The sequence below is a fragment of the Scaptodrosophila lebanonensis genome, unplaced genomic scaffold (assembly GCF_003285725.1).
Source record: "Scaptodrosophila lebanonensis strain 11010-0011.00,11010-0021.00 unplaced genomic scaffold, SlebRS2 tig00000001-arrow-pilon, whole genome shotgun sequence".
NCBI lineage: Eukaryota > Metazoa > Arthropoda > Insecta > Diptera > Drosophilidae > Scaptodrosophila > Scaptodrosophila lebanonensis.
This window is the reverse complement of record NW_022060529.1, coordinates 17,375,014-17,398,182: the sequence shown is the minus strand read 5'-3', so window position 1 is coordinate 17,398,182 and position 23,169 is coordinate 17,375,014. Positions and strand designations below refer to the sequence as shown.

Sequence of the window (23,169 nt, the reverse complement as noted above, 5' to 3'; positions counted from 1 at the left end):
TTCGTTTTCTATGTACCAAGAACAAAACCTTTATTAAAATAAAATTAGGTGGTCACACTAGACTTAAGGTTGTGTTTGCTTTGCACCAAAGCGCAAGTAAAGTCGGTAAAAGGAGGTTGTCGGATTGTCGGACATTATTGAAAAAGAAGATGTAATAAAACGAAGCGTACAAATTACGGCTAATGCAGAGCTTATTTTGCAAATGTTATTGGCAATATTTATTTTGTGTGTGGTTTGGTTTGTTGTAAAAAAGTGAAAGTATTTGCATACGCGTGGCGTGAAAAAGTCTCGAAGAGTGAGTGGGTCACCAACACTATAGAAGGAGAAGAAGAAGAAGCAGACAAGCAAGGGAACGAAAAAAGATTTTCGTATTGTAAAAGTGCATTAAAAAGTGAAATCTACTGCTAATAAAGTCAATTCCGTTTACTAAAACATCAACAAATTCTCAGTGCAATTACTTTATGTGACAAAACAAAGCGCGTTAATTCGGAAATGGGCACAAAAGAGCAACAACAAAACGATGGCGACGCCGCAGTGCCTGTGCCAGCAGCGGGCGCCACCCACAGAAATGCCACAACAACAACATTAGCAACAACACCAACGCAAAAAATAGTGGAGGAGGAGCAGCAGCAATCGAATACAAGTACAGCTGAACAACAACAACAACAAGAACAAACGGATCAAAAGTCGAAGACGCTGTCATCACAGCCCACGCATGTTGTGACCATTGCAGCAACAACGGCAACGCCAACGCCAACAACGCCTCAAGTGCTAATCATTCCTGCAACCCAAGCCTCCACTCTGGCTACAAATGCCGCCAAGAAGATACGGCGCGCCTTCTCCATGCCACGCAATCCGTTTGGTTGGTCTCGCAAACTGAAGACGGCCATGTCGAGCAAAGAAGGTAGTGGCGGTAGTGGTGGTGGCGGAAGCAGTACTGCCATATCGTCCTGTGTGAGTGGGGCGAGGGGACGTAGCGGCAGCATAATATCATTAAACAGCTACGATGATGCGATTATGTGCAAGGACACCAATGGCAATCGCTCCACACAGGCTGTCAACAATACAAGTATGAGCAACAACATTCGCAATAGTACTAGCAACAACAACAACAATAGCAGCAGTAACAACAACAAGCGTGCTGCCGGCAATCATGCACGTGTGTTGCGTCGCTCGTCCTTCAGGAAATTTCTCAATCGCATTGCGCAGCATTTGAGTGCAACAGTAAATGTTGGCGTAAGTTTTCAAGCAATATAATTTATATGTATATGTATACCCTCCTTTTTTTTTTAAATAATCATTGTTAGTCTTAAATAAATTTGCACTCTATTGCGGCCGCAAGCCAAGTCGGCTTATCGAAAGAAAGGAATGTCTATGGCTGTGTAATTTGTATATGTGTGTGTATTTATTTATAAACCGTCGTTTAAAATGGTTTATCGTTAAGTTTTGTTTTGTTTGTATTGTTGTCTTTGTCAACACCGCGACTTGAACTTTGCAGCTTGCTTTCTTTTCGTACAGCTCATTAAAATTTAAAAGCTGCACATACAAATGTACGTGTGTGTGTATATATGTTTGTATGTATGTGTGACTGAGTGTGGATATCCTGCTTGACATGCTGGTAACCATCAATGACACCCACTAGGCTGACATCGCTGGCCAAATCGTCAATTGCCACGTTTCCATGTACGGCACAAATTCTGTTGTCGTTGTTGTTGTTGTGCTTGCTTTGTTTGCTGAGTCATATATTTGCGTGCTGATAAGAGACGACGGACGACTATCGCCCATACAATGAGGCTTATTTGTTTGCTTTCTTTCTTTTTGTTTTTTATATATTTTAATTATTATGCGACAGCACTTGGAAATTAATTTTATTTTTAAACAATTGCTGCCATTTTCATTTTGGACACACAGCAACACACCCCCCTGTCGTGGGTGTACACTGGAACGAATGTTGGTGGGGAGTTGCGTCGTGGGTGGAGGGATGAGGTATTAGCTTTTGTTTTGCTTGCAATTGTTCAAATAACTTTGTGTAAATGTTGGCGGCATTTATTGCTGCGCCAGCGTTTTTTAGGCAAATAAACAAAACAACAACAGTAGCAACAACGCCAATAACAGCAATGTAGCAACAACAAAAGCTTAGGTCGTTGAAGCTGTTGGAGCATAGAGACAATGGAAACAGCTGACTGGAGGCGAGAGCTGTTAAATGTGTGCCACGCTTTGTCAAAGGCAACCAACAACAAAGAGCCTCAGACCAGTGCAAGACGCATACACACAAGCAAACAAAAATACATACTGTACATACATACAAATATGTATGTATACACTTGGTAGCCCCTCCCTGCTCCTCATTTGTGGGGCAACATTCCATTCTATCAGCAGGAATGCAATGCAGCTTTCAGCATCATCATTGAATTGAATTGAGTTGAATTGAATTTGCTCTAATAACAAAATGTATGTACATATGTACATACACACAGAGACATACTCTGTATATTCATGCACATATTTAGAATTGTTGTTGTTTCGTGAATTAAATTTCTCGATTAATTGTAGAGGGCAAGACCTTAGCGCACGACCTTTTCGCACCCTGAATTTTTAATGATAATACGAAGTAACAGTAACTGAATTTCAAATTCACAACTTGTGAGCGACACGACGTCTGGCTCTGAAATTGTTATTGCTGTTCATCGTCATCTACACAAATACATATGTACATACATACATGTGTATGTATGTATGTACACGTGTTTTTCAGAATTTTGCATACCCTTCATGCAAAATATATAAATGTGAGCACACTAATTCACCATGACAGGTACCAGTGTGACTAATTAACATTATTCTATTCAACCTTTGTTTAAAAATAGTTTATAAATACATTTACACTTCTATGGAACGCTTATAAAAAATAAGAACTAAACTGAATAGTGAGAATGTAGTTGCATTTTGCAAAGCACGCTCGTTTTAATTAATGCGAAACGATTCATCCAATTGTCCGTAGAACGATCGACAAGGTGTTCAATTCACTTATTATTGCTTAATGGCTTTATTTGTTACATTAATCCCCCGATTTGCCTTCAAAATAGCGTAAATTAGTCAACATTATATTAAGAGTGACTAAGAGTGTAATATTTTTCTAACAAACAAGAAAGGATTGCTAGAGTCAAGCGGACCAAACACTTAAGTACGCTGTACCCACAAATTACAGAATATTTTTATTATTATTTAAAAAAATTAAATGAAAAATAAAAATCAATAGAGACATATGTTGTACAGTTTCAATAGCATAGGTGTACGTCGGAATTGTGTTCAGAGCTTACCGAATATAATTTATAAACTGTATATATCGTTTTATTAAATAACAAAATATGATATAATATCAACTTACTATACATATATTAAATGAATTAATGCTTTAATCATTCAAACTTTGTGTACTACAATTCAGATAGATAGATAGACATTTGTGGCCTTCAAATATTTTCTTTTTATACCCTGTACCCGTAGGGTAAAAAGGGTATATTAGGTTTGTGCAAAGTATGTAACATGCAGAAGGAAGCATCTCCGACCACATAAAGTATATATATTCTGAATCAGCATGACGAGAGAAATCGATCTAGACATGTCCGTCCGTCCGTCAAGGATCTCAGAAACTATAAAAGCTATAATAACCAAAGTTGGCATCCTGATTCTCCTAGGTCCGAGAAAGGAAGAGTTTATACATATTAATTATACATACTAATATGACTTATATATACTAAGTCAGGGTATCCATTAGTCTAGTGAGTTTGATTCTACTGTACTTGCTCATCCATTTCGATTGCATTCCAATCAGTTCTCGTTTTTGCTAGAGCTAATAAAATCATTAATCCAGAATTTTTAAAACCACTCATACTAGCTGTTGCAATGCATGTACTATCTACATTTCTATGTCAGTCATTCAGTTGTTCGTTGAATAATCGACAAGGTATTCCATTCACTTGTATTGTATAAAAGCCTTATATTGATCCGCCGATTAGCATTCGAAATTAGGTAAACTGAACTTTTGAACACTTTAGTAATCACCACAAGTTAGAGTCAACTTTATGATTCACGCTTTAAGCATCTTACATCGGTTGTATTTAAATAATGAGAGACAAGCGTGACAATGGGAGAGGGAGGGACAGAGGGAAGTGAGAGAAACAGCAGGTTAAAACAAGTGAAAGCGCTAATCGGTTGCTCCGACTTTGAAATATCCTGTAAATATGTGTAGAATGATTCTACAAATAAAAAAAAAAAAACAATATTTAAAATAATAAGCAATAAATAAAACTGTTTAAAAAACCGTAACAATTTTTAATTAACAAATTTAAATAAAAAATTCTAAGAATTATAGGAGTTATGAAAGGCCGCTAAGAGGAGAAGAAGAAAAATTCAACACATATTCATATAAGGCTGTCTGCAAAATTTGGTATCTCTAGCTTTTACTGTCTCTGAGATCTATGTGCTTATACGAACAAGGTTATGGATAATCATTAATAATGATGGAGTGGGGGTGCATCAGAGGAAAAAGAATTGCCTCGTACTGCACAAACATGCATATGTTATAAGGCATCTGTGTATAAATTTCGGCCACTTGCATTTTTCACTTATAAAAACATAATACACCCATGTACAGGGTATAAACACAACTACGAGTATAACATTGCTACAATTGGCGCCTTATTAAAATTCTGATAATGTTTTTGACGTGGGCTTATTGTAATATCTCAAGCAAACAAAATATTATGTATTGTATATACAATATATATAATTGTGTGTAAATATGTATTTTGTGTGTTTGTGGCAAAAATTGAAATGCCACTTGAAATGCCAACCAACTGAGCGGCAGCTGAGTTAACTAGGAGCTAAGGCCAACCCTCAACGCGTGTAATTGACAGTGCATTTGTAAATAAATAAACTGCAATGCGGTATCCGAGTCACTCATAATCTTAAATGCTCTTTTTCATTTTAGTCAGATTTGTTGGAAGTAGCAGGCTCGAAGTTTGTTAAACATTAGAAAATAATTTAATGTTTTATTTTATATCTTATTAGTCTGCTTCGAAGCCCTAATTTCCTCTCGAAGTTTATAATTCAGATTCCAAACAAATACGCAGGCGAACATTTCACAAAAGTTTCAGTAATGCTATAGAGCCGCCATTGACTTTGCGTATTATATAAACGAAATTATCTCAAACCAGCCGGCATTCATTTTGTGTAAGGCCAAGCCCCTTTTTATGGGACAAATATAGCAACAAGATAACAACATGTGAAAGAATTGGAGGTTCTCTTTGTTTCAATAAAAAATACACTATATGGTTTGAAAATGAATTTACGACCGATTGTTTCTCTGGAAACCTATATGGCTATATGATACATATTTAAGTCCAATCCGAGTAAACAATTATTTTTATCAAATTTTTTTTAATTCACGTGTATTATTGCATTTATAAACAAAAAAAAAAAAGAAAACGGATGGTTCACAAAAAAAACTTCTAAACAATGAAAGAATATTTATGGAATGCGACCGACAAGATGGAAACCTAAGAAATTGAAAGCCTTGTAAAAGTTATCAATACTCGTATTTGTTTTTTTTTTGTCTGTTGGTACAATTTGGTAACTTTGTAATTATATAAATATATAAATTTTGAAAAAAAAAGTTTTGGTTAAAAGTAAAGAATATTTCAATTGAAATATAACTTATTTAGCTTGAATAAAACTAATATTCCAGATTTTTAGAAAGGGTTATAAAAAATAATCGTTCCCCATATCGATGCTTTTTTTTTCAATACTTAGCAAAAATGTTTGTAAATTAGAAACTTTTAATCTGTTGTCACGTCAAACTCATTCATAAGTAGGTATGTAAGCATGCATATGTATATCTCTCTGTAATCCGCCTAATAGACTCGAAAAAGTCCGACTCGTGTCCGTATAAAAACTTAAGTCTAACCTATCTGTCCCGAAACGATTGTCGCTATAAGCTCTCACATGGTTACACGTGATTGACAGGTGTGTGTGTGTGTGAGAGAGAGAGAGAGAGTGCAGTTTTTGCTTTTTGTACATGCGCTACATGGTGAAGCTTTGATGAGGGGGCTGGCGGTGGGCAGAGTGTTGCCGGTTGTGACTTTTGTGGGTGCCGTGAATTTGCGGTTGCTCATTTCCGTGAGCTATGCGGCGTTATTTCGATTCACTAGTCACCCACGCGCGCGCACACATGAACATACAAACAAGTTAAGCTACTGTCTTTGTAGTTGTTGTTGCTGTTGCTGCTGCACTTGTTGATGTTGAGATTAGGACGTAACAACGCGCTAAAATACAGCAATTTGTCTATGTACGTTTATGTGAGCGCATGTATGTGTGTGTGAATGTATTTTGCGCTTTCCAAGTGCTCAAATACGTTAAGCATACATACATTTATGTATGTGCACATGTAAATACATTTGCACAGCTGTGGTTAAACAAACAGAACTGTTTAAGGGAATCTGTGCGTGATGGCGCTTTTATCGTCGACACCACCCAAGCAATCCAGGCAACTTTTTAACGTACCATTGCAAAGAAATAACTTATTATATAAAGTGAAGAACAATTTCTTTAAGGAACGTACATACATACATATATAAACTATGAGGTCTTTAAGACTTTGAATAGTTTATGGCACATCATTTGTTGGCACCAACTAACTATTAAATGTGCTTACACTTTTTTTGAGAATCCGAATCTACTGTCCCCGCTGTTGCTCAGAGAACCAAGCTGCACTAAGTACCAATGTTTAATTCCGTTATCTCTATAAATATAGTAAGTGTTGTTTTGATTAACGTTTCATTTAGCAGTCTACTCTCAAATTTGCGCTATCAACAAAGAAACTTTCGTTGTAAAAACTGAAATGCTTTTAATAAGGAAAAAATAATGAAAAACATAAGAAAAATATTTTCAGTTACGGCCGTTATATTTTTCTAACCGCCACTGTACAAATGTATATGATGTACATGTGTTTGTCCCTCTATCTGTCAGCCTGTCCATTTGTTTGCTGATTTTCTATGATATTCAAGTGCGCTACCGGGCCCCGTATTTCCGCAAACACACACGTAACTTTTGCCGTTTTTTCTATGTGTGTGTATCCGCGTTTTTTTTTTGCCGTTTGTGCAAATTATGGCTTGTCTCCTTCTCTCACACACACACACACACACACACTCAATATCGTCTACCTCACATTTGTTCTGCTCTCTCTGGCACTGTTAGTGCCTGTTGCGCTCTTTGAATTCGCTTTCAAGGTAAAATCAATTGAGATCAAACTAATTGAAAATGTTATTTCGTACACACATGTATCTTTTTGCACATACAAGCATACATACTTACATATACATACATATATACTATAGGTGTGTATGGCTGCATGTAAATATTTCATGTGCTTGTATATTCGCAACAAAAAATTAAACACCAAAAGCAGGCCATCATATTTGCAACTGCAATTTAAAAATAGTTGCGAACATGCCACTAACTGACGAGCGCAAAAAATAAAAAAATTCTTTGAAATTTTCTACAAAACTATGCATTTCATCTAATGTCACAATTTTCACAAATTAAATATCTGGGGCTGGAGCCGTTTTGCACTCTACGATGTGTAATCTATGTGGTTAGGTAATGGTACAGTTTTGATTTTTAAACCGCCCACGCTTAACTCTACATATATACGTATGTATGTATGTATACGTACTTGTTGTCATTAGACTGGCTATAAAATCTGGAGGCCATATTTTCAAGACTTTTGCAGACAAAGATAGCGAAATTCGGGTTGAAAGTCTTAGCGTTTTAGTTCTAGAAAAGTTCTAATCTATTTATGTCAATGTTTTCCAATAGTTTTGTTTGTTTTTGATAAGCCAGTTGCGATTCTTAAAATATATATTAATTATTATTAAGCTTTATTTACTATTAACTCTTTAATAATTTGTTTGGTTTTATTCATTTTTTAAACTAAATTTTATAGCGTTTATTACTGTTTAATATTTTGTACTATAACATGAAGTTCTATTTGTGCATACTACTGATCATAAACTGAATTATATGAACCATTGTGTAGACCCTGCACGGAATGTCTTAAAGGTTGACATTGGAGGGCGCAGAACCTAAAAAGCATTAATGTAGGGATGTATAATACGCCCAGTCATTAAATAAATTTTCTTTAATCAACTTGTCTGTTTCAGCCTCTGTACGCCTAGATCTGGAATAGTATTGACACAAAAAATTGGCATTTACCTCAAGACAATTGAAATTGTAACCTTTTTAGTATATACATACATATATACATAAAGACATATACTTGGAAATATTCCGAGTCTGTATGAGTCTAAGTCTTCTTCTTCAAAGTAGCCAATCCCATTTCTTATCGCTTTACAAATTGTAAACTATTTTTTGTTTAATACAAGTGCACACTTGTCTTACAGATTCGGCGTTTTGTTTTTTCTCTTTTGTACTTATTACGAACATTTCCTCTTAAAAAAAGTCCACCCTAATGTACGAGTATGTCATATTCGCATCGCTGGGCATTGCATAGAAAATTACAACAATAATGACAACAAAGCAATAATATGTATTAAGTCTGTATGTGTGAAAGTATGTACACGTATCTGTCTACCCGAAATTTACGTCACTCTGCTAACTTTTTGTACAATTCAACGGCGGTAATTACATTTATAAATTCATACACACACAATCCCTATTATATATACATATGTTTGTTTGGTTGTATGAGCGTGTACTTATATATGGCACTATAATTTTAAGGCTGTCATCAACTTGTCTGGTGATGCTCGTACCCCTCTCGCCCTCCGATCTCTCGTCTATTTGTTGCCGTAATGCTGTGATAAAAAAACCATTAAAATGATTATTTTCGTTGAATAATTAAGTGCAGGGCATCTCAGTTCATATTAAAGTGACAGCAATTCTTTGCCAGCCCGTGCAATGAACGACATTGTCGGGGTGCTTACTTAACTTGTATGTAAATAATTTTCAATGTACATACATGTGTACATACTTAGCATCAAAGCTATCTACGCGTGTGCCTATATCAACCTAGAGGGTTGATAAGCGAAAAATTCGCACAGCGCCAAACGAAATATCAAGGTGCTGATTAGAGAGCTTGCGGTCAACCTTGACTAGCAACTGTCTGAAGTTTCCCAAACGTTCACGTAATGGCCAGATATGTACAAACATACAAACATCTACTTATGAATACTTACCTAACTAAACGTACATTTCCAGTTGTGGGCGAGCCGGGGATGCCGTTTGTCTCGATTTAGCTATGAATATAACTTTTGTAGATTTGCTTGTGCTAGTAATAAGCAAATTAATAATAAATGTCATCTGATATTTTAACAAATGCACGCTCCATTTTTGTAAACCTTTTAGGTTCTACGAAATGAAAGTCGAGTTTACATTTTTTTAAATTAAACTTTTCAACATACATACTATAGTTAGATTCTAAAACTTGATTTGCATGGAGCAAAAAACGAAATCAATCGCTTGTGTCGAAAACGATTGATTCATCACAAATGTACAAATATTTCATGGCACATATGTCAGCTTTTTCAACAAAATTGTTAACCTTTTATACAAGAAGAAATTCTATGATCATATCTTAATATATATATTAATATATATGATCCTCTTGATTTTGTTAAAAAGTATACAATATTAGGATGCAGTATAAAATAACTTCGGTTCAATCCTATTATTCATCGCAATTGTCCAACAAATATTCGATATGATACAATAAATATTGGCGCTATATGAGCTCATAGCCTAGCTAACTAAAACCAATTCAAGTATTTATTATGAAGAGAAATCGTACAGTATTACATTTCGCTAAGAATAATAACCATTTATGTCACTATTATTCATGGTCATTATCACTCTTTTATGACAACAATATATTAGCAACCAACTAAATTTGTCAAAAAACCATATAAAAAATACAATATGGTGATGGTTTCTAGATAGATATTCAATGTTAATTGTTTGCAAAATTGCGCTAAGATAAAAGCACAAAAATATGATATATGGCCAGAGTGTTTCGTTTTGTCGTGCTGGCCAATTTTCAATCACGTTTCTAAAATGGTCCTAAAGTCAAGTTCGATCTGAGAGAGCCAACTAGTATAATTTGCATGTTGGTGTTTGCTATTCAGCGTTAATTTTTACCAAGAATTCATGTCCACAACTCTCCCTATCGGTAAACAAACATCACGTCAGCATGTTTGATTTCAAATCAATTTCTGCTTGAGCACGTGATTGTTTTTAGCGCCTCAACTGAGTTATCATGAGCACATAAAGTTTTGATTAGTTCGGAACTGGCGATGTCTGCAGCCACACCCACGCCTAACCTCAATTTGTTGTTAGAAATATTTTCGCAAATTCTAAGTAGCCGTTAATCGTTAGCCCAATGTAACTGAAAATGTAAAATCGCTCGTACGGAAATATGCGAATCATTCATTCAAGAGACGCCCATTAATAAATACCACAATGCTGTCGTCGAGTCGTCGAACCGGTAGAACAACCCTAGATTGAAATTGAGTTTGAAGTTTTGTTAGGCCAACTACCCGACTGTGTATTATTTACGTACTAAACAATGCGGCTTCGTTCAGCATACACGACGACACAGTCATTTGTTCGCTCATTCATGTTTTCATGGCATTCGGTCAGTTTGTCAATCATTTTGACTGGCTTGTGTATCTTAAAGTCCAATGAAAATGTTTAATAACGTCATTGGCATGTGCGCCAAATGGCGGCAACAAAACTAACAAGTACTACAACAATTATCTTCAATTATTTACAATTATTTAATAAAACGTAAAGCTACAACAACAGCAGTAAACCTCGTTACAATTTCTTACATGACTACGCCACTTGTAGGCAATTTTTGTCGTTGTCTTGCTTAACAATTTTCTTTTGCATTGCGCAAACAAAATAATATCAGCACTAGGCGAAACATTATCTACAAGTATATATAGTATACATACATGTGTATATGCCTGATAGCAGGCTTTAGAGTATGTATAAACATTTAGCCAACGGAATTTTTTTTTTAGTGAAGCATATTCGACACCCCAATTGTAAATATAACTCGATATATATAATTTCGCAACCTAGGCAGTATAAATGCAAACAAAAACTGCAAACACATAGAAATGTGCATACATGTACAATATAAATCGACAAATATAAGTACATAAGTACATCGCATCAATTTCCAAAGCAAAGTCGCGTCAGTTAGGCTAAATGATAAATATAAATGAAAATAAATAAACATAAGAAATGCGCTCAAATTTATAAATAATAATGGTGATGATAAAATTGCTGCAGTAAATTGAGACAAGTGGCGACTTCTCTGCTATTCTTTGGCCCGGCTGCTCAATTAACAAAAACATTTTTAAAATAAAAGAAATATCTAAAAAGCTAGCTTCAGCTGCATTGAAGCTATATACACCCTTTTCTGTGTTGTGCCTGATAAGAGGAGAAGAATAATCTCCACAAACAGTAAAGTTATTTCTAAAAAACTTTATCGTGAGCAAATATTCAGGCTAGTTTGATCAATTCATGTGGAAACAGAATTGTTAAGCTGACATTTTATTCCAAAATTATTGTCCTGAAGCTGTTTTATCGAATAACTCAATTATTGTTCGCAATTTCGAAAATATACGAATTTTCAACGAAACATACTCACATATGAGATCTGAAAAATTAAAAGTGGGAAGTGTTTCTCCTTATATTATAATTATAATTGAAAGTTGATGTTTCTCCTTATATGCCATTAAGTATTAATTAAAAAAGGGTCTCGAAATTTACTGGGAATTCTTTTGTGTTCATTTAAAATTAGTTAATATAGTGTTACTTTTGATATAGTATTATTGTTCAATAAACGTAAATATATTATGACAACTTTGTTGTATCGTAAGTATTAAGTAAGTTTATAATCCCTGCATGTTTCCCAACCGTGCATGCCCTTTTAGCTCAATTGAAGGGTATAAAGAAGAAAAAGTTGCTCTCCGTTGTCGGGTAGACGGGGCGTATGCGCAACGTCTAGAGCGTTGTCGTCTCCAGCTGTGTGAGAAATGCTTTAAATATTGCCACAAAAACACGCGGGACTGGCCTCGCGATTAGGTCACTAGCAACTATACACACAAACATATACACACACACACACAACCACATTTATTGTATTTAAGAAAATTCCATTCAATTCACTTATTGTGACGCGCCATATGTCCGTTTGAATACTATTAATAAAAAATTGAACTTTTTTAAAAGCAACACACTTTATGCGAATTAAAGCGCAGACGTTGAAAAATGTTAAAATATTTATTTGTTGCGCCCCACCTCCTTAAGGCTTAAACTGGCTTAGACGCGGCTTACATCATTAGGGTTTTAATGAACCAAGCTGCTTAAATTCGTGCCCAGATTTTTTAAAGAGTAGCTGCTCTGGCTTAAGCGCTAAATTTCTGACCGGTGAGCATCTACAAATTTTAATCTTTTGCTGAATAAATTAAAAATTTTGCTGATTATGCATTAATCAAGTCAACTTTGCTTCTTCGTATACTTTTTTTTGGGGAAATTTTAGAAAATTAAATTCAACGATTAGAGCTAAATATCTGTAATAGAAGTGAATATTTTCAAATCCTATCACTTAAATATCACATTTCTAACTGAAACTTAAATAAATGTGCCATGCATATTAAGGCAGGAAATTTATATATAAGCTTCACTTATATACTATACTTGCTACGTTGTTTTTATTTATAAGGTGAATAAGAGGCTTGTCAGATAACTAAAATATATCTGACAAACTATACAAGTAGACGTAAAGCAAAACTAAGTAGCTCAACCATTGCAAGATCTGTTGCTCCGTAAGTCATCTTAAATCACTTACATCGACATCAGCTAATGGAATCGATATGATTTAAGAATCTTTTGTAAAACTAATTTTTTGTTTATTGTCGCACCTAACGATATTGCAACATTGGCTTTGGTTTAAATAACGATCAACTATTAGAAATTAAAGACTTACCTTTCGATTAATACACAAAAACTTCTTATCTTTGACTCAAGTTAACGTAACATTTAAAATTGATAAATGCACTTTAAATGTTCTAGTTTGAGTTCCCAGCTGCTTAAGTACACAACTATGATTATCAATAAGTAGCTAATTAGATTAGTAATTTCTAAATAGTTCCTGCATTCAGAAACATGCAACAAGCATTGTCAACCTGTGAAAACTACACCTACAGCTCAATTACATACATAAATATATCTCACTTTGTATTTGTGAAATGGAAAAACATGCCCAGTTCAAAGCCAATTTCGATAGAAAGACAATAACAATTGCATCACGAACAGTGGAAGTATCAAAACAATGTTGCTGTCGTCAAAGTTCTGCTCTAATACAAAATAACAATAGCAATAACTTGTTGCTGTCATATTGTGATGTGAGAAATTGTGCACAAGTATTTGTCATCTGGTTATAATAATATGTATTTTATAGGTATAGATATATATTTGTTTAGTTATGTGTCAGAGCACGCCGGCAATAATTCAGAACTTGACGTTTCGTCGCCATACAAATAGTGTTAGAACAATGTTTGTTGCGAAGTGTTTAAAAAAAAAAGGGAAACAGCTCTTTAATGCTTAGTTATGTTATTCAGAGAATCTTCTGGAAGATGCAGGTTTAATTACTAAATTAAACACAATTCGTTGTGAGATAATAATGATGATACTCTCAATTGTACTTAAAATTTAAAGTACGATTGGATTAGACTATAAAATTCTGTACTGGTATTAATAACCAAATAGATTTCAATAAGAAGTAGTAGTTAATATTTAAGTGTAAAGGGGACGCGAGGTATGAAATCTTGCTCGGATGATATAGTATATGTGGAAATTTAGTATTCCTATTTATTGTTTCGCTTACACAAGATACACTTTGGAGTTGTTAGAACACAAAGATAGACGTTCTTGTTTGCATGGAAGTATTACTCTAAACAATGAAGTTGGCTGCACTCCATATATTTCCGTTGGCTTGGGCTGCCACTCAATTTTAGCCATAAGCTAAGGCTGCCACTTGAATCCAGCCGTTAGCCAGAGCTGCCACATCTATCTTCATTCAGTGTCCTTTATCTTCATTACTTTGCATTAGGCGTTATAGATAGGAAAGGCACCAAATAATACGGGCCGTTTGTTTCTAGGGAATTGGTTCATCCACTTATTTATATATTTTTAATATCCTATACCCAAAAGTGCTCATTTTTGTTCATACTATGACGATTGTCAATTGCTTTTTGAAAATTATAACAGCTTCAATTAATTATCTAGGTATAAAAATTCAAAAATGTTTGGTAAAACAAAAAACAAGTTTATATATTGCCGATGCATTCTCAGTCTACATTTAAAAATCTAGCCAATTCGTATTTTACTGTAAAATATGAGCAATTTTATTTTTAGTGCTCCTTTTAATTCTAATTAGCTGGCCCATAAATAGTTCGTTTCAAGCTCTCTCGAACTCTGAAGTACAGGCAATAATTCAATTATTGACTGCAGGACAAGCGCCATGCACGACCACCAACAGACAATCATTAACAAATGGTGCAACGTTTTGTTGTTGCAATAATTAGATCAGGTGGCATTGCAAGCGCCCCTTTTATGTTGCATCCATGTGGCATAAGCCACATTAGCTTCTAATTGTGTTGACCAGACCAGCCCAGAGTCAAGCAAAAAGCATATATTATTTTGCCCGCGCGCCTATATTGAGTTTCAAAGCAAAGTGCAGCTTTCAGACAGAGCTCGCCTAATTACATATTTATAAACAAGCATACATAGATCTGGATATTTGTATGTTTGTACGAATAGCTATATATGTATTTCCGACGCCTGGTATGACTGCATGGCTGCAACTTGAACAAATTGTCGCGTCATTGTGTTATATTTAGATAAGTGGTTGGTGAATAATAATGATTTCGATTTCAATGCGGCATTGAATTAGGCAAATATTGAACTCAGCGGTGAGGTTTGACATTATTTTAAGCACAATTTATAGTAGCTTAGAGATTAATGATACCTAACGTTTAAATATTAGCTTTTGCATAATGCGTTTCGATCTCTCTCTTTCTCTTTCTCTCTTTTAATAATCTGCTCCGTTGTTATTAGCCTTCTAAACCGAACTCAACAGGCGGCACAGCGTTCATAGAAATCGTGCCTTTTTACACCGGATGTTGGCGTAGAAAAGAGGTACATACATTCAAACCTTTATACACACATACTTACATATGTGCTTATTATTGTTTACAATTTCTATGCTTGGGCCAATACCTTCTCCTCCTAATGTCATGATCATGTGTGGTGCCTTATTTACACGCCCGCACGCCTCCGCCCACGATTGTCGATTTATTTTGGGCTTAGCCTTTAGCCACTTATTGGTTCGGTGCTCTTTTCTTTGCCATTTTGTTCGAGTTCGTTATTTATGTTTATTTTTTCTTCAGCGCCTGAAGACCTGCGTGGGCTTTTTGGCTTAAAACCGGCTTTGATTTTAATATTTGCTCATGTGGCCGCTTCTTTGGCTTTTATTTTTGTTTTTGCATTTCACGCTTACTCTTTTCCACATATTGATTTCATTGAATTTTGCTGAGGCTTTGGTTTTGCTAAATATATTGATTGGTAGAATGTGTCAGGCGCACTGTTCAGACAACCATATCCATATACGAGTACTCGTTCATAGTACATACAGTATTGTTTGTCATTATCATGCATTTCTCAAAAATATGTCTTGGCATTGACCTCTTGCTGGCTCATGCCTATGCAACACATACGCACACACTTTATTGCTGTGTACTGGGCTGAGTATTGCATTTCATTTGTGTGGCAATTTCATAATTTACAAAACACATTACGAGTACATGTATTCCAAAATAGGGAAAGAGCACCTGAGCGCATAGGCAACACTTTTGATGCACTTCAGTTGCTTTAAAAGCGACTTTATAATATAAAACCATTGACTTGTGCGTCCATTTTACGACACGTGCTCCGCTTGACCTCCCAATAAGCTATTTTAAATTTACTTTTATAACATTATATACAACTTAAAACGAAAAAATGTTTGTGTGTTAATTTTGAAGTGCAATGAGCAAACAGTTTGACGCTCAAAAATACTTGTACAAAAAAGGCATTTCAGATGTCTTCGCCACCGAATTAAATATTTAATTTCATTTATACAGAATAATATTTCAACCCACTTCCAATACATTCGATTGTCTTAAAAATTAATTAAATTTGTTCACATGCACTTTTCAATGTTTTTTTTTAATTGAAACCATTTTAGTAGAGTAGTGGGAGTATTTTTTGACTCAAAATTAATTTAAATACACATTAATTTTTGTTATTGTGCAATGATACATTTTTTATATATATATATATTGCATATATTTATTTTTGTATGTATATGTATTTGAACCACAAATATGAATTTTTGTTTGCACTTTTACAAATATGCGCTTTCTATTTGTTTTATACGAAAATGTCTGCTTTTAATTGACTTTTAAACAATATTTTTCTTGTTATTTATTTAAACATGGTTTATAAATATTTTTGCAAATTTGATTTGAAAGCACAGCCCTTTGTTTATTTTCTGTTCAGAAACTGGTGCCAGGAAAATATAATTTAAAAAAGTTGTTTAAGTCTCTAAATAATTTATTTGCAAAACTATTAATAATAATGAAAATCAATGGAATACTCAACATGAAAAAATATTAAAACAAACTGCATTATTTTAATAAAGACTCGTCAAGACACATTTATAGATATTATCTTATTTTTTTATTATCTTTATATTTGATCTAGAAATTTTAGTTTTACTATACTTCTAAGCACTTGATCATATATGCTGAAGTTTTCCAAAGACTTTTCATTTTGTTCCATTGAAATCATTTTTTAGACGTACATACTATATAATATGTTGCAGAGTTTTTTCATTGTTTTTTTACTAAGTGATTCGTCTTATCGATTGGTTTGGTAGTATTATTACTTTCCAATCCATTTATCCATTACTTCGAATCGCGCCATCCTATGCAATTATTAAGTATAATAGTGGAATGGCAATACATATCTTTTTAATGCCTCCACCATTAAGAGTGTAATCGCTTGTTTTATGGCGTTTCGATTTGGTTTTCTTTTTTTGCTAATATTTTTCAATGCGAATACCACACAAACAAATTGGCGCAATGGTTTACAGTTTTTAATTGGAAATTAAATTGAAACTCAATACATGTTTATACATCAACAGCGGGCAGTTCGAGTTGCTTGAAACCGCTGAAAACTTGTACATTTATTCTTTAAACCAGCATCAATTAGTAACTTATTCTCGAAAACGTGTCTTACAGGCGAACAAACACGGTCAGGCTGCCATGACGACAGCGGGAGCCGAACGAGTGCCACCCATTGGTGGGTATCAGTGGCCCCCCGATCAGACACCTGGTGTCATGGGGCTAAAGAACCACGGCAATACTTGCTTCATGAATGCGGTGCTCCAGTGTCTCAGTCACACGGACATACTGGCCGAGTATTTTGTGTTGGATCAATACAAGGTATGTAGTATTTGAAGTAGGCAGCCATATGAAGTAGCCCCGTAAACTTGAATTCTTTTTATTGCAGGCTGACTTGAAGCGTCGGAACAAAATCAATTCACGTAAATTCGGAACCAAGGGCGAGTTGACCGAGCAGCTGGCTAACGTCCTGAAGGCGCTGTGGACCTGTAAAAACGAGAGCGATCACAGCACTAGCTTTAAGGCTGTCGTCGACCGATACGGCACACAATTCCGCAGCTCCACGCAGCACGATGCCCAGGAGTTTCTCTTCTGGCTGTTGGACAAGGTGCACGAGGATCTAAACACGGCGAGTAAGCGACGCTACAAGAGCATTAAGGTAGGTAGTTTTAAATTTTAACCTACCGCACAATGAATTAGTTGTATACGACTTTTAAATGTATCTTATTAATTGTTGCCCCATATTGCAGAACTCCTATGGCCGCTCCGATGAGATAATTGCCGCCGAGACGCTGGCCAATCACATACGGTGCAACAACTCATTTGTACAGGCCGTGTTCCAGGCACAATTTCGCTCCTCACTCACCTGTCCGCGCTGCAAGAAGCAGTCGAACACCTTCGATCCTTTCCACTGCATTTCTGTGCAGCTGCCGCAGCTATCGCAACAAACGATCTTTGTGACTGTCGTCTATGCGGCCAGCCGCTCGTCGCAAAAGCCGCGCCAGCTAAAAATGGGTCTGCGTGTTCCCGCCGGCTCTCCTATTGTTGCCCTGCGGGAACAACTGCAAACGGACACGGGCATTGCTGCTGGTCGCATGGTGCTGGTCGATTTGAATGCCGAAGGTTTCACTCGCGTGTTCTACGATTCACAACCGGTGGAGACGTTGAGCAGCATTGAGAATATTTACTGTATTGAGGTGCCAGAGCCAAGCAAAGGCACGGAAGCCAACACTAAAACGATGTCCATCCCGCCAAAGGCTACGCCACTGACATCAAAAGAAGGGACTGAGAAGTCTGTAGCACCGCCCACGACCATACCAGCTCCGGCTCCGGCTCATTCAGCAGATCTTTTGCTGCTGGTGGCCAATGTGCATAGACATAAAAAGAGTGTGGAAGATATTGGCAAAGATACTCCCAAAACAATGCCCGAAAGTTGCGAACGTTTTGGTGCACCATTCAGCATGAAGGCGCCCCGGGATTGCTCATACACGGACCTGCAGAAACGGATGCTGCGCGAAATGTCTGCGCTGCTGAAGCCGGAGGTGTTTGCCTATACGACACCACTAACGGACATGTTCAAGATTCGCCTGCAGGATCCATCTGCCGATCCGGACACGTATTTGGAGCAAGTCGAGCATCCACTACTCACCGAAATGATTGACATGGCCCTGTCCGTGCTCTCAACGGAGGCTGGGCCGCAGCACATTAAAGTGCTGCTGGAATGGAGCATGCCCGAGGCCTACTTTGCAGACATGCAGCAGCTGGAGGATGTTGTTGTGGAGCACGAGAGTGTGGCCCGCTTAAATGCCAGTAAATTCAACAACAGCGCCGCTTTAACGCTGGAACAATGTTTGGAACATTATACAAAGGCCGAAACGCTCAGTGCTGAGGATGCGTGGCGTTGTCCGCATTGCCAACAGTATTTGCCGGTGGTGAAGACGCTCGGACTGTGGTCTTTGCCTGACATATTGGTTGTGCACTTCAAGCGTTTCCGCCAGCATCAGGTGAAGGGTCCTCAGGCGGCCAAGCTGACAACGATGGTGAAATTTCCTTTGAACGCCTTTGATATGTCGCCTCATTTGGCGCGCGGCGTCAATGAAAGCAACAGCTCAATGGCGCTAGATCCGTTGTCAGCTTCATCAAACTATCGCGCCAATCCCTGGAAGAAGACGCGATCTAACGACTCACGCTCCTCTACTCTTAACTCGCGGGGCGAGCAGAAGGACACCCGCTACGACTTGTATGCCGTTTGCTATCATCAAGGAGACACCCTAGAGACCGGACATTATACGGCAGCCTGCAAGAATCCCTACGATCGCCAATGGTACAAATTCGATGATCAACGCGTCAGCAAAGTTCCCGAGGATGCCATCGAGGAGGAGATCATCAACAATGAGGCCTACATGCTGTTCTATCAGCGACGTAGCGTCGATGCAGGTGAATGCTCAGGCTCCAGTTCCAACTCTGGTGATCATTGGGTTTCGCGCATCGCACCAACACCCGCGAGCAAGGACAATAAGGACGTGATTAAGCTAGAGGCGACCAACGGCAATAGCGAATCGGTTGAGCCAGTCGCATTGCTACCCGAGAAGGCTCAATCAAAGCCAGTGGCGATTCCCAAAGTTGGTTGTGAGATCGATGAAGGTAAGCTACAATTTTACAGAATTTCGGCTTCAATATATAATAATCAATTGCCTCTTATAGTTACAAATGCTGTTGAAGCTGCAGTTATGGAAATACCTGAGCCGCCGGCCACCAAGACTCATGAGCTGCTCAACATTGAGGAAATAGCATTTGCAGATGCCGATGGTGATGCTAGCGAGCGTGATGGCCACGAGGATGTGAAAATCAAAGCAGAGATTAGCGCGGAAACAGCATTGCCGGAGAACACTGCCGTTGTAGCTGCTATCGATGATTGTGCCCAAATATTTGCCATGGACGAGGACTGCACAGAGATCAATGAACTGCCACTGACTGCGAACGAGCGCAGCTCACCAACAAAGCTGATAGTGGAGCCCAATACTCAGAGCGTTAGTGATCCAGTGATCGAGAGCCTTACCAATGGACATGCCGCTTCGCCCACGCTTTCAGCCTCCACATCGTCATCGTCCAGCACGTCGTTGTCCTCGCGCTCCTCACCGCGTTCATTGAGCACCTCAGTGCATGCTGCCTCAACGTTGCAAACGAAATTCAATGGTCATATGAGTTCGGCATCAGTTGCTGCTTCTGTAATGCTCAACGGCAATGGCAACAACAGTTCGCATGCCAATGCCGCCACACAGCAGCTGTCGTCCAGTTTAAAAAGTTATTGTGGCGGGGCCGGCGGCCACGAATTACAATTGTCACGCCATGCGCTGCACAACCACAACCATTGCAATCACAACTATAATAACTGGCATGGATCACGTTCCAGTGTATCGGCTGTGGAGAACTCCACGGCACACACTCAACATCAGGCCACAGCGGCCAGTCTTAGCTTGCGGCATTCCTTCTCCACCAGCTCAAATTACAAATTGCGCGAATGCAGCGAGACATTGTGCTCGCTTCTCCGAAACTCGGCCAACACATGCAGCAAAGATACGCTGCTCTTTATTGACCAACAAAGCCATCATCATCGTGGTGCGGCGGGTTTATTGGAGGACGATGATGACACATATATGGGCCGTTCTTTATGGGTAAGTCAGAAGCCTACATTTGGTTGGAAAATATTTAACTATATTTTGTCTATATTCGCAGATATCGCCCGTAACGCCTCACAAACTCATAACTGTTTCACCGAAGAATTAGATTTCGACAACGTTACGATATTTTAGCTTCTAGGCAGACACAACTGGGCCCCCTATGGATGGGGGCTGTGCATATGTCTGATATATGAAAAAATGCGCATGTGTGAATTGCAGAGCATAGACACAAAACGCACTATAGTCATAAGTGAAAAGTTTACTTTATATATACATATATATATATATATATATATGTGTACAATTTCTTATATATACATACATATATATATATATATAATCTGTACCGATGTTGATTATGATGAAGATGGTGATGTTATACAGCAACGTTTACTTTAAAGTGTCAGTTCAGTTTCTAAAAGCGCGTCTTATGCAAATTGTGCATATTTGCGAAACTACACAAACATTTATAAACAGATATACAATTAATAATTTGTATATACTTACATACATACCTTTAAGTATAAACATATATGCTAGTGGCAATATTGCATTAAGTTCAAAGTTGATAAATGTTTCAAATTCGTATTTAAGTCTATTTATTGATGCCAACTGATGGCGTCTTGCCATCCGTTGGTCCATCTAACAATTAATACTACGAATGTGCACAACTAAGAATGGTGCTCCAAAAGAAGAGCCAACGATTTAAACGATTGACATTACATTATTTTTACAAATACCTACGTATTTATTTATTCAGTAGAGAGTACAAGATGATTAAATTTGATTTTTCAAACAAAATGATATATAGATATGTATACAAAAATACCTATAGTTGTATTTTTTAACGCAAAAGTGCAAGGCATATGTTTGGGTTTAAACACGAAACCAAGTTTCTAACTACACAATACTATAAATGTATTTTCATTTCAACTAAAATTTATATCCGAGCATTGCCCATTTTTAAAACTTTTACATTTACACAAACACACACACACACAACTCCCTCCCAATTAACTTTGTTCATAAATATTCAAAGAGTTGTATCCAGCCAAGTAAAAGGTGGTAAGTTTTAAAATACAATGTGTAAATTATATATAAAAAAGCATTAAACCAAACCATATTGATAAAAAAATGTTTAAAGACTCTTGAAACATTGTTTACATAAAGTACATGTACTTTATATATACATACATATATATACTATACATACACACACATAAATACGTATAACTATGTAAAAATCATCGATGAGGCGAGTATGTTCATTGTATTCATGAATTGTGAAATTGTTGAACATGAAATATGATTTTCAAATAAAACGAAAATATGCAAAATAAAACCAAATACCGTGTCTTCATTTAAATTATAATTTTAAAAATTCAATTCTCAAACAAAAAAAAAGTTTATATAAATATACAATACGTTTAGTTTGTCTAAATATGCAAGTTTTTAGACAAAATTTTGTTTTTTTAAAGGCTATCATGAAATAAATTAATAAATCAAATTCAATTAAGAAAGAGTACAAAAGAAAACTGCAAATTTAAGCTGTTCGACACGATGGATGATATCTGGCGTCTGGCCTGCGCACATACATGGTTCTATTATTTTATTTTATTCAACAAATGTAGTGGGTACAGGCTTTTTAAGAGTTGAACACGCTGGAGCTTAGCATTTCATTCTTGTTTAATTATAAAAGTCGCTTACTTGGAAAATCACTAATATCATAACTCCTGTACATATGTAATGAAAATTTTGAATTAATTTAATTTTTTTAAATAATTAAAAAAATGTTTGTTTCTTTTTTGTGGGAATGGGACAGGGTTTTTAACAGTTGAGCCCGCTCATTCTTGTTTAATTATAGAATTCGCTTACTGCGCTTTGTTCCTGACCATCTCTAAGTGTGCGCCTAAAAGCATGCCACAGTGTTTTCCAGCCATAGAAACTTTCAGCTCTCACTGCACACACACACACACAAGCGCGCTCATACATTTATATACGCGTGCATACACTCAAGAGTTGTGAGCTCACTCTTTTATGCAAAATTCAAGGTAAAGCTTTCTTTTAACTTTCTTAGTGCGCTGCTGAACAATTCAGTTAGAAAGATCGGTTCAACGTCTGTTGCCTGCACAGTGAGCGCTCAGTTCATTTGCTGCACTTGCCGTGAATTG

General features: G+C 36.7%; 1 protein-coding gene across 2 annotated transcripts; it reads left to right on the top strand.

Annotated features, from left to right (window-relative positions):
• Positions 1–118: 118 nt before the first annotated feature.
• On the top strand, positions 119–22,249 carry LOC115628778 (ubiquitin carboxyl-terminal hydrolase 43). 2 transcript variants are annotated; one of them, XM_030524992.1, is made up of 7 exons: positions 119–1,236; positions 15,211–15,291; positions 17,436–17,639; positions 17,707–17,976; positions 18,068–19,961; positions 20,022–20,992; positions 21,054–22,249. In XM_030524992.1, the coding sequence occupies exons 1-7, from the start codon at positions 493–495 to the stop codon at positions 21,102–21,104; spliced, it is 4,215 nt and encodes a 1,404-aa protein (XP_030380852.1). In that variant the 5' UTR covers positions 119–492; the 3' UTR covers positions 21,105–22,249. The 2 variants fall into 2 exon arrangements, with proteins under 2 accessions (XP_030380852.1, XP_030380854.1); XM_030524994.1 differs by lacking the exon at positions 15,211–15,291 and having other exon boundaries at positions 120–1,236.
• Positions 22,250–23,169: the final 920 nt, after the last annotated feature.